Here is a 13,822-nt window from a genome sequence, read left to right as displayed (position 1 = left end):
TTGACGAGATAGCACTCGGTAATTGCAGGGTTTAAAAGACGAAAAGTATAAAAATTTAGCGAGGGAAATGGTTCAACTTGGCAGAATCGCTCCCATTTACTTTTGTGTGTAAATCTGGAGTCTTGATCTTGGACTGTAGCGTCGCTTTAAAGTGGCCCTGTTTATCGTCTCGGGTGGTCCGACGATGACCTCACCACAATCTTTGAAGCGTCGTCTGCTATCTTGTAAGCTTGTATTGGCTACCAAGCTATGTTGAGTTATTAACATCTTAGAAGCCTATTGTATGTTAATTTTCACCTGAATGTTTGGCTACGACTAGGACTGCCTATTCGTAGTAGACACTTTTTAGCGTCTCCTCCCTTTTGACATACTAGTAACTTCAGAATAAGAAAAGAATCTTCAAGGCAAAGCGGAGTTTTATTATCGGCCGTATCATTCTAAAATCGGGGTATTCTGTGTATAGGCTTCAAGGACGTTGGGCAAGTTGCGACTATGCAATCGTTCATATAAATCAAGGCAGCACGTCTACGCGGCGCCATGCATCATTGCTCAACCGGCAATAGGGAAATTGCTGAAAAAGTCGGGAAGGGTGTACCACCTTAACTCGTCAAATTCGGTCTCGGAACCGTACTCCCGTGTGTTCAGAGTCAGGGCCCAGTCGATGGTTCCTCGACTCTCAACATAGGCACGGGCACCTGACAGTGATCCGTCACGGTTGCTGGAAACACGGCCACCAGTTCCCCAGACAGCTGCCATTGTTAGCAAAGCTCTTTTCGAAAGCTAGAAAAAGAATTTCACTTACCATGTGAGCCAATGAACTTGGCAAGGGAGCTGGCACTTGCAGCCATGGCAAACGTTCCGGCGCACTCTTCCTTAACGGCGCCATCTCCGCCATGAGGTCCAGGGACCAGCTTGACCGACTGTGGGTGAACTGGATCTTGACCAGTGTTCTTGCTCTCCTGAACGATGCGGTCCTCGGTGTGCTTGCTCGCCGCCGTTTCGTAGAGCTTCACGTTGAGACCATCGAGAATGTTCTTTTCCAAAAAGTCAAGATAGGGCACTCCAGTAATGTTGGTAACAACGTAGCTCAGAAGCATGGGCCCATAGTTGGAATATGCCGAATAATCTCCCGGAGTGAAATCAAGAGGCTTAGCAACCACATATTCGATCACATCGCGAAGGGTGGCAGCCTTGGCTCCCTTTGATGGAAGAGACTGCGCAATCTCGCGAAACATAAAACTGGGATCTCCTGACATGGACCGGTCGTATCCCGCAGTGTGATCGAGGAGATGCTGGACGGTGATGTCGTTTGCGCGAGAGTCGGCTGGCTTGTAGCCAAGAAGATCATAGACTGGTGTTGAAAAGTTGAGCATGTCGTGCGAAACCAGCCAGTCGATAGATGCATGCAAAAACATCTTGCTCACACTGGCCAGAAGAAAGATGTCATCAGGTTCGACAATGGCCCGGTCATCCTCTGCCCGAGTATAGCTTCGCTCGGCAATAGTCTTCCCCTGAAGCGCAACAGCAAACTGAGCCTGGCGAACTCCATTCTTCTCCATGAAGCGGCGCATGATGCCATCCACTTCCTTCTCTGCGGCCTTGTTGTCCTCGAAGCCTGTTATCTCTCCGCGAACGTTCCACTGTCTAGGCTTTGGAGAGAAGCGCTCTACAAAAACGACCGTGAAGCGTTCGCTGGAGCCAGATCCGCCACCTTGAATATCAACAGGGAAAAGGCCCTTGGCTCTCTCAGTCTCAATCTTCTCCTTGAGCTCGGTCTTGGTCAGATCGACAGCGTGCGACCATTTCCCAACACTGGTGTCGACAAAGCTTGGTGTGATGATGTGGTCTTCGGAGAGGAACAGTCTAGATGGTCTCCAGAAGCGCTTCGCCGTCTCAGCCTCGAATGTAGATGCAAAGTTGATAGTGAAGCTCGGAGTGCTGTACTGAATTGTCGTCTGCTCGTTCCCAATATTCTCGTGACCCAGGATACAATATCGACGTTCTTCAGAGGTTCCAAACATTCGGAAGCCTTTTACTACCACGTCAACGTTGCCTGTCGTGTTGGAGAAAGCCCAAGGGTTCTCTAGCTCGCATGACTGAAACCAGTTGGCCACATTGATGTTTTCCATCACACCAGCAAAAACAGCGCTCTCAGCAGGACCAGTGGCAGAGACTTGAGTCGACACATAGCCCCTCGACTTCCACGTTTCAAGCCAAGCGTCATATGTAGCTTCGTCGGCATCGTGGATAATTTCAAATGATGGACCTTCTTCTTGCACCCAGATAGCCGCGTAGTTGGCATTGTCCGGCGAGCCGTATGAGCTTAATGAGACGATGCGATAGCCATCTGCTTTCAAGGCCTTGCTTTTCTCGGCATGAGTAGCACCATCCACGCTGTAGTATGATTCGACATGGGAAGTGAGGTTGGAGCGTCGTTGATTAGGGAGGGCAGAGCTGAAAGAACATAACGAGAGGACTGACGTCAAAAGACGCCGCAACGAAAGTGAATGCATCGTCAAAGAGGGTGTGATAGTGACTGATAACAATGCTGAGATATCATGATGAGGAGGTGAACTCGACCTATAAATGAAGCCGTGCTCCATAGTTCGGGGATTCTAGAATAATAGAAGTTTCAAGATCCCTGCGGCAATATGGGATACGAACCATGCCGAGAGTCTAAGCTCGCTCGAACTAACCGCGATGATACAATTCGCCGATCCGATGCCCCATCACTGTCGTATTTGCTCCTAAAATTGGGTCGCCTACTCCGGAGTCTCCAGTTGTGACATGATCATGTCGGTAGATGAGGCTCCCCTGAAAGGGCCGAGCAGGCATATGTAAGCGGACATTCCGCGTATGCTCTGGATGGCCTTTGAATTGTCTCATAAACGGAAAAACTATTTTCGTTTAGAACTTCCTAGTCATGTCGGCCCTTGCATGTCAAAACTGCCCAGGACGCCGGAGAAAAGGTCATGTTGCTCATCCGTGCATTCTGGTAATGATATGGTGGTCTCTAGCGGCCACTCATCCATAACCTGGCCAAGAGAGAATGAAAAATCCGGCTTGTTTGCGGTATAATTCTCTGCAAACCCTAGTCGTGACTGACACTGCCCAAGCTCTAGCGCATGCCATTCTTGAGAACCTAGGGTCTGTAGAGACGGAACCTGCAGCATATCCGAGTCAAGGCCAAGACTGGAGGCTCCGAGAGTTCGAGATTCGCCTCCTTGGAAAAGCTCAGCAGAAGGAGCAGATAGGCACTGGGGATGTTCACGAGTATGACTCCTCTGGCTGTGGCATTCGCCTTTGGAATTCGAGACTGAAGCTGAGGGGATGATGCCGTCTCTCGTGATGCTGACGACGCCAAATGATGGAATCATAATTCGGAGAGAACGATTGGGGGTACGACGGTTCCTTGTGCCGCTGAAGTCACCGTAGAGCCCTGCCTTTTTTGCAGCATCTGCTTCAATACGAGCCAGGCTTGCCACAATTTCGGTTGTCTTTCCCAACACCATGTCACCGCTTTCTTGACCCAGCTCTACCATGAGCTCGATTGTTTCCTGAACCATGGCGCGATCGCTAAGGCGCTTGTGAGCAAGATCATCTTCGACAACATTGGTGTCATGCCATCGACGTAGGTGCGCAAGAAGCAGCGTGAGACAGGCTGTGAAAGCTGAAAAGTCGATGCTTGTACAACAAAAGGCAATCGAGTCCATGCAGCGGAATCGGATATAGCGGCTAAGAAGTTCGCGGCTGGCATTTACACATGTCGACTTGTTGTAGTTCTGCGTGTTCTCGCCGTCGAGGAGCATGTGAGGCAGTCGCAGGTAGATTAGCAGACTGAAATGAGTGATGTGAAACATAATGCGTAGAACATCTTCAAGGGCTTCGCCGTCACCCGGTGATCTGATGGGGAGCTGCCACCAGTCGGGAGGCATACAGCGCGTAGCCTTCTCCAGAGTCAAGTCTATGACTTGCAAATCAACAGAGGCTGTACTATCAGACTTGTTGCCCCTGCTAGCAGTGATTCGACTCATGATGATACAGTGAATGCGCTCAAGATAGCCCATTGGACAATCGTTTAGGGCCAAATCTTCAGGGTTTCCGAGACAATCGTCGGGCGAGCCAGGGGGGAGACCAAGCATGAGAGCCAGATACCGATCTTGACTGACAATTCGGTGCCACATGAAAGAAGGGGAGGCCATAGTTGTAGAATCGAGGACTGGCAGATCAGCATCGCCTCCACGGTCTAGCCCTGTTAGCTGGGCTAAGCTTATGGCTCTCCTGAACACCAGCCAGGCACGGCGTAGGTTTCCGGCATTGATGTGGAAGACGCCTTCTAATATGAGGCATTCCAGTCCTTCCAGAGACTCAAGAATCCCATCATTACTCGTAACCAACCGGCAAGCTGTGTCCATAAAGCGTTGCATGGCTGTGGTGAGTAGACAGTTCAGATTCAGTTGAGTAGAATCGAGTGATGCGGGATGTAGATTCTGGATCCCATGAGCTAGATAAAGGAGAGTTCGAGCAATCAAAACAGGATGACTTTTTGAATTAGGGAAAGCGGAAAGACGCGAAGCAGGGAGCATTTCTCCTCGGAAGATATCTTCGTATGGTCGGCAGAGAAATTGTAGGAAGGGGGCCGTATTTCCAGCAGCAATTATCAAGTCTGCATCGTGTTGGGATGGTAAAGCGGTATAAAGCTCTCGAGATATGCTTTCGTAGTTGCTGGATTTGGTCGAGGCCAGGTCACGCATAGTTCGCCCGAGGCCATAACCGCCAAAGCTAACCTGACTACTCCGTGGCTGGCTGTAGTTGTCCTCAGACCCCTTTTCAAGGCTCCGGGGACGGTGCTAAAGATATCTCTGATATCTTCTTCTATGGATTGAGAAGAAGGCTTTGCGGTGTCTGCATTGCGATAGTCCTTTCCTGGACTTGAGAAGCTGGCCCCGGTGTCGACCAACCTCTGGAGGAGAGCTTCCACTCGTTCGAGTCTGTCTTCGAGACTGCTACTTTTGTTTTGGTCTAATCGCTCTGCTCCTGTGGTGAGGTGATCCTGGAGTTTGCCAGAATCTTCCTCGTATTCTTGAGTTACACATGGTGTCTCCCGTTGCTGACAGCCGACGCATACTTCGCTAGTTGGAGAAGTGAAGTGACACCTGGTTTTTCTCCGCTTGCCTGTAGTAGGGACTGTCAGTGGGCACGCCATGATGAGGTATATGCACATAATCTTACATTCCCAGCAGCTAGTGGTGCCCTTTCGGATCTTCCTTCGCTTCGGCAATGGCTGTTGGTCCTCGATGGGTGGAGGTCTCCTTGCTGGACGCGAAGATTGGCCTGTCATGTTGCTGCAGCAAACGTATATGGAAGGGAATGAGCACTAAATGGGCTGAAGGATGAAACAGCGTGAACTGAAGAGGGGTCTTTGACGTTGAGTAGATGGATAACGCAGGATTGTTTGGGGAGACGCGACGGCGTGACGTGGGGTTCTCGAGGTCAACGCGCAGTCACGTGGAGGTCAAAGGATGTAACAAGCACTAACACAAGCACAAGTTTGGTGATTTTCAATGCTCAATTTATCTCGAGCAATTCTATGAATGGGCAGGACACGAAGCTACTACGTGCGGGCTGCTTCAATATCTGCGGCAATGATATGATCGCAGATGACCACAATCGACAAACAACTCAAGGAGCCCCCTCTCCAACAGGGAGATTAACACCATTGACATCCATGGATGCCTCACTCAAAAGCCAGACAATGACCCTAGCAACATCTTCAGGCTCTAACATATTTGTGTTGACTCCTAACTTTTGAAGTTGCTGCTCCATCTCCTCCTTGGACATGTGGCCAAAGAACTCCTTTGTCATGGCCGTGTAAGTGTTGCCTTGAAGGTTAGCTTATGCTTTGAACCTGATGAGTAGTTCTTGATGACTTACCTGGCGAGACAGTGTTGACACGGATGCCAAAAGAGTAGACGTCTTTAGCCACGCATGATGTGAAGTGGGCACAGGCAGCCTTGGAGGCACCGTACGCAAACGCACTTGGCCCACGGAGCAGTGAGGCAATGCTTGAGACATTCACAATTGCCGGATGGTTCTCTCTGGGGGTGTTTACCATGGCTGCGACCTGCGCCCGAGTGCAGTACATGACGGCCTGGAGGTTGACACCAAGAACCCGAGCCCAATCCTCGTTCGTCTCTGCAAGAATGGCCGGCTGCTTCTCAGTGAAGGCTGGCTGTGACAGACCCGCGACGTTGGCAGCGCCATGCAGGACTCCGGACTCTGCGATGATGCTGGCTACCCAATCGTCCACCTGCTTTGGGTCCGACACGTCGACCTTGTGAGTGTGGACCTTGGTGAGAGGGTTGATGCGCTCAACCTCCTCCTTGATCTGGCCAAAGTTTCCGTCATTCCAGTCTGCGATCCAGATGGCGCCAGCTCCGTGCTGGGCGAGAAGGCGAACGGTCGCGGCTCCCATGCCGGAAGCGCCGCCGGTGACGCTGAAGACGCGGGAGCCCAAGCTAAAAAGGGAGGCAGACATTGTGCAGCGAGGTGGTATAGAAGCGAGATGTAGGACGGGAGTTCTAGAAAGGCGAGTTTATCTAAAAACTGAAGCAACTCAAGATTGGTTGTGTTATAATAGATGAGGATGATGGCGTATTGTGGATTGTACAGTTGCCAGTCCAGGTATTTGTACCCGTCTTGATTTTATCCATTAACATAACGACTGACACTCTAAGAGTAAGTCGTATTTCTTCCATCTGCCGGTATCCGAATTGACAGGTTTGGAATTGCCGAACGGGCTCCTCCGCCTTCCTCCGTCCCTCCTCCGTTCCTCCGCCGGCGCTCCGCCGACTTGCCACCGATTGGGCAGAAGACGAGTAAACGAAAGCTGCGCTCTCGTACTTTCAGGGGGAGTTTTGCATTTCTTTAGAGTTAGGTGTGGTTTGGGATACGCCAGGCTCTAGTAGGTGAAAGGGGGCACTGTTGTGACAGACACCTGGGCTACGGAGTAATAGACTAGGCGTTTAACAGATGCCTGTTTCCTGCGCCACTATAAAGCCCTTCACAAACCCTTTCAAATCTACAAACTATCAGACAAAACTCAAAGACTATTCTTCAACCATGACTTCCTTTCAAGTCCCCGTCTTCGATACCTCCCGCTTCCCTCTCCCCACCCGTGCCTTCATCGGCGGCGAGTTCGTGGACAGCACCGGCGATGAGAAGCATACCCTTATTTCTTCGGTCAATGACCAAATCCTCACGAACGGTTCGGACGACTTAAGTGGGACGGTATGTGGCAAAGCTGACATCTATCAGAACTTCAGTGGTCAAATGCTCGAGACGTTGATCTCGCTGTCGAATCCTCTCAGAAAGGCCTTGCCCTTTGGCAGGCCATGAGTAATGTGAGTTACTATTCTAAATCATGAAAGTATTGATGAGCTTTTCTCATGAACCAAAAATATAGGACGCCCGTCGTGATGCCCTTGTCGAGTACGGCAATCTCATCCGACAGAATCGAGAGCAGCTTCACTGGTTGGAGGCAGTGCTCACTGGAAAGGACGCTGGTTTTTGTGGCTTCGAGATTGGCGCCGCCGCCGACCTATTCACCTGTAAGAAGCCACCAGGTAACGAAGGGTTCAGGGTTAACAAGTGTCCTAGACTATGGCAACATGATCGACAAGTTCGATAGTGAAGTCATGGCTGCGGATGAGGATTCCATCAGAGTAGGTTACTACATCTTGCTCCCCCGTGGGGTTTCGTGTCATTTTTAACTTGCAGCAGTACACTCTCCGTCAACCATGGGGAATCTGCGCAGGCATTTGTCCCTTCAACGGAGTCATTGTCACTCTTGCAATGAAAGCGGCGCCTGCACTCGCCTGTGGCAACTCCATTATTATCAAGACTAGCGAAACAAACCCCTTCTCAACCCTATTCATGACATCTCTTACCATTGAAGCCGGCATTCCTCCTGGCGCCATGAACTGCCTGGTTGGCGGTGCAGAAGCCGGCAACGCCCTCTCCTCGCACATGGATATCCGCAAGATCAGCTTCACGGGAAGCATCGGTGTGGGTAAGCTCATCCAAATTGCTGCGGCAAAGTCAAACCTCAAGAGCGTCACCTTGGAGCTTGGGGGCAAGTCTCCCATCATTGTGTTTCCAGACGCCAATTTGGAGGCAGCACTGCCGGCTGCGACCTTGTTTCTCTTGATGAACGGCCAGGGATGCGCTCTTCCAACCAGGCTGTATGTCCATGAGTCTATCGCTGAAGATTTCATTGGAAAGGTGAAGGACATGGTTGAAGGTCATGCGAAAACTCTAGGTGGTGATCCTACGGCGGCGAGCACGTACTCCTCGCCCCTGTACCATCACCGCCAGAAAGACGTCGTTCTTTCATACATCGAGTCTGGAAAAGCAGAAGCAAAACTCATTACCGGTGGAAATGCCGTTGGGGAACAAGGTTGTTACGTTGAGCCGACAATCTTTGTCGATCCAGCACCCGATGCTCGAGTTCTCAGGGAAGAAATCTTTGGACCCGTGCTTGTCGTTGTCAGGTTTTCCACCGATGATGAGGTTTTGAAACTGGCAAACGACACCGAGTACGGACTCGCGGCTTCTATCTGGACGGCTGACATGAAACGAGCATTGCGGTTTGCTCATAAGCTTGAGGCTGGAAGTGTCAAGGTGAACGGAGCTGGTGGTTATCACCCAAGTGTTCCTATGGGCGGATGGAAGCGTAAGTCTAGGTTTTCTCTTGAGAGTTTTAATGCTAATTTTTCTCTAGAGAGCGGCCAAGGTCTTGAGAATGGCAAAGAAGCTATGCTTGACTGGACCCAGTTGAAGTCTGTTGCGTTGAGGGGATAATTCACCCTAGGCTTGCCTGTGTTTAGGGTTGAAGAACAATCGACACAGTGAGTGTCTGGAGCAAATTGTCACCTACTGCCATTTAATATCGATCTGCGAGCCCCGATCTCCTCACGGGGCCATTCTTGATATCCGCAGCGTGACTCATGTGCCGTCTTGCCGTCTTTTCGCCTCTATTTATGGAAAAGCGGCTGCAGTTTTGGGGGGGTTGGATTGGGGGCCAGCGCTTGCGCCCCGAACCGCCCGCGACGCTATCACAAGCGTGGCATGGGCTTTTCTGACAGCCCTGATTAGAGTGCATGGAGCGTAGTGCAATGTTCGGGTCGGAGGGGCTTGAGTTTTGTAAATATCAATGCTGTATAGAACATGACTTATCTTTACGAGAAGGAAATACCCTCACGGCATATGGAGATAACTAGTAACTCCTTGCAGCAGGCTTTGCCTTGTAAGGCGTGATGGACTCGTAGCCTGCATGTCTGGTCACAGAGACAGGGATCGATAACCCGCAGGATTCAAGCCCCATGCAGCAAAAGAAGAAAAGATTGACGGGGTTGGGACAATTCCCGGTACGTAAAAGGCAATCCGACCGGTTGCTCAGCCAAGATAAGTTGCATGCATCGCTCACTCAAAACCCGTCGGGTTTCGACGCCGGCATATATATCGCGTCGCCCATCACAGCCGTCCGTACCTGAGGGTTTCTACCGCAAAGACAGACCAGACCAAAATGCCTCGCCCTACACTACATGCTGGCCGTTTAGGCCTCTTGTTTGTAGTTCTCATCATCCTTTGTTTTCACGTCACCCCTGCAACTGCACTCACCCGGTCGTTTGCACAATATGAGCACTTTTTTCCAGCCTGGGACTACCTCATCAAAGAGCAACTCAAAAATGACTGCGCAGCAGAGATAACCAACTACCGAAACCGATCTGTGACAAGACCCCAGGTCGGATACCAGGTCATCGACTGCATCCTCAGGACAACGCCCGAGTTTCGCAAGGCTGAGCTCGCCGCCTCCACTGTCATTCTCGGTCTTGCTCCGGCGGTGCTGCAACTTTTGAGCGCGTCTTATGTCGACACTGCTGTCTTGGCCTTTCGCCGTCCTGGGCTTGCGCTGCTGCTTGCCATGTCAAGTTCCGGAGTGCGTCCTCTATCAGCAACGGAATATGAAGACTTCATCGCCAAGATGGGAACAGACCCTTTCAGAACAAATTTTGGAAACCCTCACTCATTCTGGGCACCTCGGGCTGTATCTGCAGTCGAGTACTTCATAGCCTGTGCCTCTGTAGCAAATAATGCCTACCTGGCCTACCAACTCAGCGTCTGGGCCGTCTGCACCTTTGCCCCAGCAAACGACTTTCTGCCTGCTATATGGACTGCTGCTTCGGTCGCTATCCACCTCGTTGGGTATCTCGTCGCGAGATTGCGCATCAAAGTGGAGGGAAAAGATGATATTAGCCTCCGCAGCAGCGAATGGAGGTGGCTCTGGAACGAACTCACACCCACGCCTTGGCAGAGCAGATTGGAAGTCAAGAGTGACACAAAGGAAACTGGATGGTTCTTGGTATTGATCTCACTGCTATACGTGGGAACGGCCCTGCAGGCATTCTACGGAACCATTATTCTATCAAGTTTGGTTTTCCTTAGCGTTAGAGACTCGGCTATTGTGGTACTCCGGTTACTGGCGAGTGCACTCTTTGCAAGAGGCATCTTGATTTACGAGTTGGCGGGCTTTAGGACGGATAGAGAGGGACACGGTCCATCTCAGAAGTCGGAGTATGCGATGGTAGAGATGCAAGCTCTAGCGCGTTCTGTATAAAGGGATATAATCCACGAGTGCTTACTGATTTTGACGAGCAAACCGATTATTAGATAGACAAACCTTTGGTAGAATGGGACCAAACTTTCAGATCCAGATTTCACTATTCAGACCTTCAAGAAGAAAGACCCCAAGTCTCAATACTAACCCAGACGCTTTTACCATGTGGCCCGTGCAAGCATCCCATGTATCCGTTCAACATATTGAACGTCTTGAACTACTTTTCTTTCATAATTCAGAAAGCAAATCTCGAAATAATGCCAGGCTCTATCAAGATTGTGAATAATAGGAACCTGCAGGCCAGGATGACCTTGTCAACCATCAGCAACGACACCTTTCCAAGGTGAATAGTAACCCACATTCGCTCTCCACTATAAATGTTTGCCTCAAGAAGTGGAAATGGGAAAGAAATATGTGCCATGCGAGTCAGCGAGATTCTTTACTTGTATATGGTTTGACAGCTACGAAATGGAGCAACTCACGCTTGCCCTCCATCGCTGGAATTGCTTCACAAGCTGATTTTTCTCCAATCGTGATCAGTGGCCCCTGTGGCCTAATGGCTAAGGCGTCTGACTTCTACTGAGATTATCAGAAGATTGCGAGTTCGATCCTCGCCAGGGGTTAACTTTTTGCGTAATTCTCCACTGCGCTTATCTTTTTTATACTTTGACGTACCTAGACGTTGTAACACATTCACAGTCATGGCCTTTCTGAAAGCACATATTGGCAGCATTTAATAATACCGCCCATGCAACGACGTGCGTTCCTTAAACCTTGTCTAATATAACCTCTCTCTCTGCATCCACTCAAGAGTTATGCTGACTCAACCAACCCTGCCCAAGTCTGTTCAAATATAAACTTGGCCTCTGGTCTCATTTGATTGCCAGACACCCAACACATCACCACTGTCCTCTTTATTATTGCCTGCAATGATGACAAGAAGCCATCAGCCACAACAGCAAAATACACAGTCATTAATACATACCGGTATCAACCTGATCAACTCTAATCTTTGTAGCGATGAGGTCCTCTACCACCCGATATTTCTGGAACTCCCTGGCCCCCGAGGTTCGTCTGTTGATCCTAAGATGCATTGTTAAAGGCAAAGAAACCGTCAGAGCGTCTTCTCTGGCCACTGTGTCCCGAGAGTGGCAATCCTTCTTTGAGAGGGAGACCTTTCGGCGCATAGCTCTTGCCTCTCCAGACCTGCCCGTATTTTCCAAAGCCGTTCGAGGGGAGAATGTCGTTAGGCTAAGCTACATAAGGAATCTGCACCTGCGCATCAGGCTTGCTGAATACACCAAGCGTATCTACGACAAGCCTGAGAGCGCAACAAACATCAAAGAGTAACTCACGTTTCATCTCCTAGACTTGCAGGCGGTGCTGCTGACACTTGGACAAATAGGAATAACCGTACCTTTACGTCCGACATGGCAGTTCTGCTCAACTCGCTGTCAACGTGGAAAGGGACTCGTGGAGGTCTCACGCTAGAGATCAACGCGCATTCGCCCAGCGACCAGATATTCCACCCCTCCGAGGCAGAAGTCCACGACGACTACCCAATACGATTTAAAGAGGACCTCGAGGACTTGCCATCTTTTTGGGAATATCTCCGGGACAAAAGGGCAGCGAGTGTCACATCTATCGCCGTACCACGCAGTGTCAGGCGTGGTGCGGCCCGGCGACTGCGAGGGACACCGCTTGAGCTTCTCTCCCAAAGACAGAATAGGGGCACAGATTCGACAAACAATCTCCCACGTGTCCCGATAGTAAAGGGACTCGTTCTACGCCGATCATTCTTCAGGGGGATTGCCCCCGAGTCCATTGCCACACTCCTCCGCGAAAGCTTCATAGTCCTGGAGTCGTTTTATTTGCACAGATGGAGAGGCCAGACGGCGAAAAACGAGCTTGATTTTTTCAACGGTACGTCATAGCTGGGAGACTTTCTAGTTGAGAAAAGAAGTCAGCGTGAGACTAACATCTGAAGCCAGATCTACAAACTTGCCTGATACCCGCACTCCCCTCCAGCGTCAAGGGCTTCTCCCTCGACCAGAGCTCGAGGTGGGACTCGTGCAAGTACGCGTCCGCTCCCAAGGCAGGCGAGGGTTTAGCGCGACGTATGGCAACATCATGCCATCGCTTTACCGAGTTCTCACCTCCTTTGGTGTTCGATTGTTTCAAGTTCCTGTGGCATCTTGACCACGGCAAGAAGAATGAAAAAAAATCGAAGCTGCAGCACCTCGCCCTCAGGATACAACATCTTCGTCCCCACGCGGGGCAAAAGGTTGTGATAGATTTCCTGATCATTGCTGCTCTGGCAGCAATGAAGCTACCTCGGATCCGGATTCTAGAGATATGGAATTCAGGTCCTGGATTTGGATTTTTGTTCCGTTATACCCAAGACAGCCACCAAGCCGCAATCACCTGGCGCAGCATTGGAACCCAGTTTGTTTTGATGCCCAAGATAGTTAGGGCGTGGACTAGAGTTGCCTCGAGACGACCACTTGCTATCGAGAGGATCCCCTTCACTGAAGCTGACGGAAATGGGACGAGTTTCAACCGCTTCTCTATTCATCGCCATTTAGCCCTTCGAAGGTTGGTTTTCGACCCAATAACTGAGGCACAGATTGTAGCCGGTAAGGCTCTATGAAGAAGCGCTTGCCTACATCGCTCTATATCGGTCAGGTGAGAGCCACAGCGTGGCTATGGCATGTGGTGTAATGGAGCGATATCTAAGCCAGAATATCTGTTGAACTGAAATTCATATTGTTCACCTTCTCATTTTTGTTTGTGAAAGGAAACAACTACTAGATGACTCAGCTTTGGAAAATTTGGGACGCTCAAATTGAGCGAAACGAGAACTTGTTTTATTTATGATGACTCTATACAGATCGTTAGAGCTATCATTTTGCATTGACATATGACCGTTCGGTAACTATGATACCCTGTCACCCGGGTCAAGGAAACGTCAAGACACCAGCACAAATATATTAACGTTAGTGTATCCTTCTCTAAACATAGTTAATAAAAGAAATAAAAATAAACAAGAGAGCTCTAAGGTATTATTACTATTATGATATATTTCTTATAATTTTATTATACTTATAGGAAATCATTTATTAAATCTTAGATGAGTTAGTTAAT

At 49.9% G+C, this 13,822-nt stretch overlaps 5 protein-coding genes and 1 pseudogene across 6 annotated transcripts, besides 1 other annotated feature; 3 read left to right on the top strand and 3 right to left on the bottom strand.

The window, feature by feature from the left end:
• Nucleotides 1-549: 549 nt before the first annotated feature.
• NCS57_00758900 (Beta-lactamase domain-containing protein) lies at nt 550-2,513 on the bottom strand (the record flags this gene model as incomplete). Its single annotated transcript, XM_053057432.1, has 2 exons — nt 550-749; nt 803-2,513. 2 exons carry the CDS (start codon nt 2,511-2,513, stop codon nt 550-552), a joined length of 1,911 nt encoding a protein of 636 aa, XP_052913627.1.
• Nucleotides 2,514-2,921: 408 nt separating this feature from the next.
• Nucleotides 2,922-4,427, bottom strand: NCS57_00758800 (Fungal-trans domain-containing protein; the record flags this gene model as incomplete). The annotated part of the gene is made up of 1 exon (XM_053057431.1): nt 2,922-4,427. One exon carries the CDS (start codon nt 4,425-4,427, stop codon nt 2,922-2,924), a length of 1,506 nt encoding a protein of 501 aa, XP_052913626.1.
• A 1,255-nt stretch (nt 4,428-5,682) lies between these two features.
• Nucleotides 5,683-6,538, bottom strand: NCS57_00758700 (uncharacterized protein; the record flags this gene model as incomplete). The annotated part of the gene is made up of 2 exons (XM_053057430.1): nt 5,683-5,882; nt 5,935-6,538. The coding sequence occupies 2 exons, from the start codon at nt 6,536-6,538 to the stop codon at nt 5,683-5,685; spliced, it is 804 nt and encodes a 267-aa protein (XP_052913625.1).
• A 584-nt stretch (nt 6,539-7,122) lies between these two features.
• Nucleotides 7,123-8,862, top strand: NCS57_00758600 (Aldedh domain-containing protein; the record flags this gene model as incomplete). Its single annotated transcript, XM_053057429.1, has 6 exons — nt 7,123-7,267; nt 7,318-7,403; nt 7,466-7,610; nt 7,660-7,724; nt 7,783-8,734; nt 8,783-8,862. The coding sequence occupies 6 exons, from the start codon at nt 7,123-7,125 to the stop codon at nt 8,860-8,862; spliced, it is 1,473 nt and encodes a 490-aa protein (XP_052913624.1).
• A 661-nt stretch (nt 8,863-9,523) lies between these two features.
• On the top strand, nt 9,524-10,678 carry NCS57_00758500 (uncharacterized protein; the record flags this gene model as incomplete). Its single annotated transcript, XM_053057428.1, has 1 exon — nt 9,524-10,678. Exon 1 carries the CDS (start codon nt 9,587-9,589, stop codon nt 10,676-10,678), a length of 1,092 nt encoding a protein of 363 aa, XP_052913623.1. The 5' UTR covers nt 9,524-9,586.
• A 1,020-nt stretch (nt 10,679-11,698) lies between these two features.
• Nucleotides 11,699-13,313, top strand: NCS57_00758400 (annotated as a pseudogene). Its single transcript has 3 exons — nt 11,699-12,024; nt 12,084-12,601; nt 12,670-13,313.
• Nucleotides 11,699-13,313: a sequence feature.
• Nucleotides 13,314-13,822: the final 509 nt, after the last annotated feature.

This window comes from Fusarium keratoplasticum, chromosome 5 (genome assembly GCF_025433545.1).
Source record: "Fusarium keratoplasticum isolate Fu6.1 chromosome 5, whole genome shotgun sequence".
Taxonomy (NCBI): Eukaryota; Fungi; Ascomycota; class Sordariomycetes; order Hypocreales; family Nectriaceae; genus Fusarium; species Fusarium keratoplasticum.
This window is presented reverse-complemented; position numbering and strand designations above follow the sequence as displayed.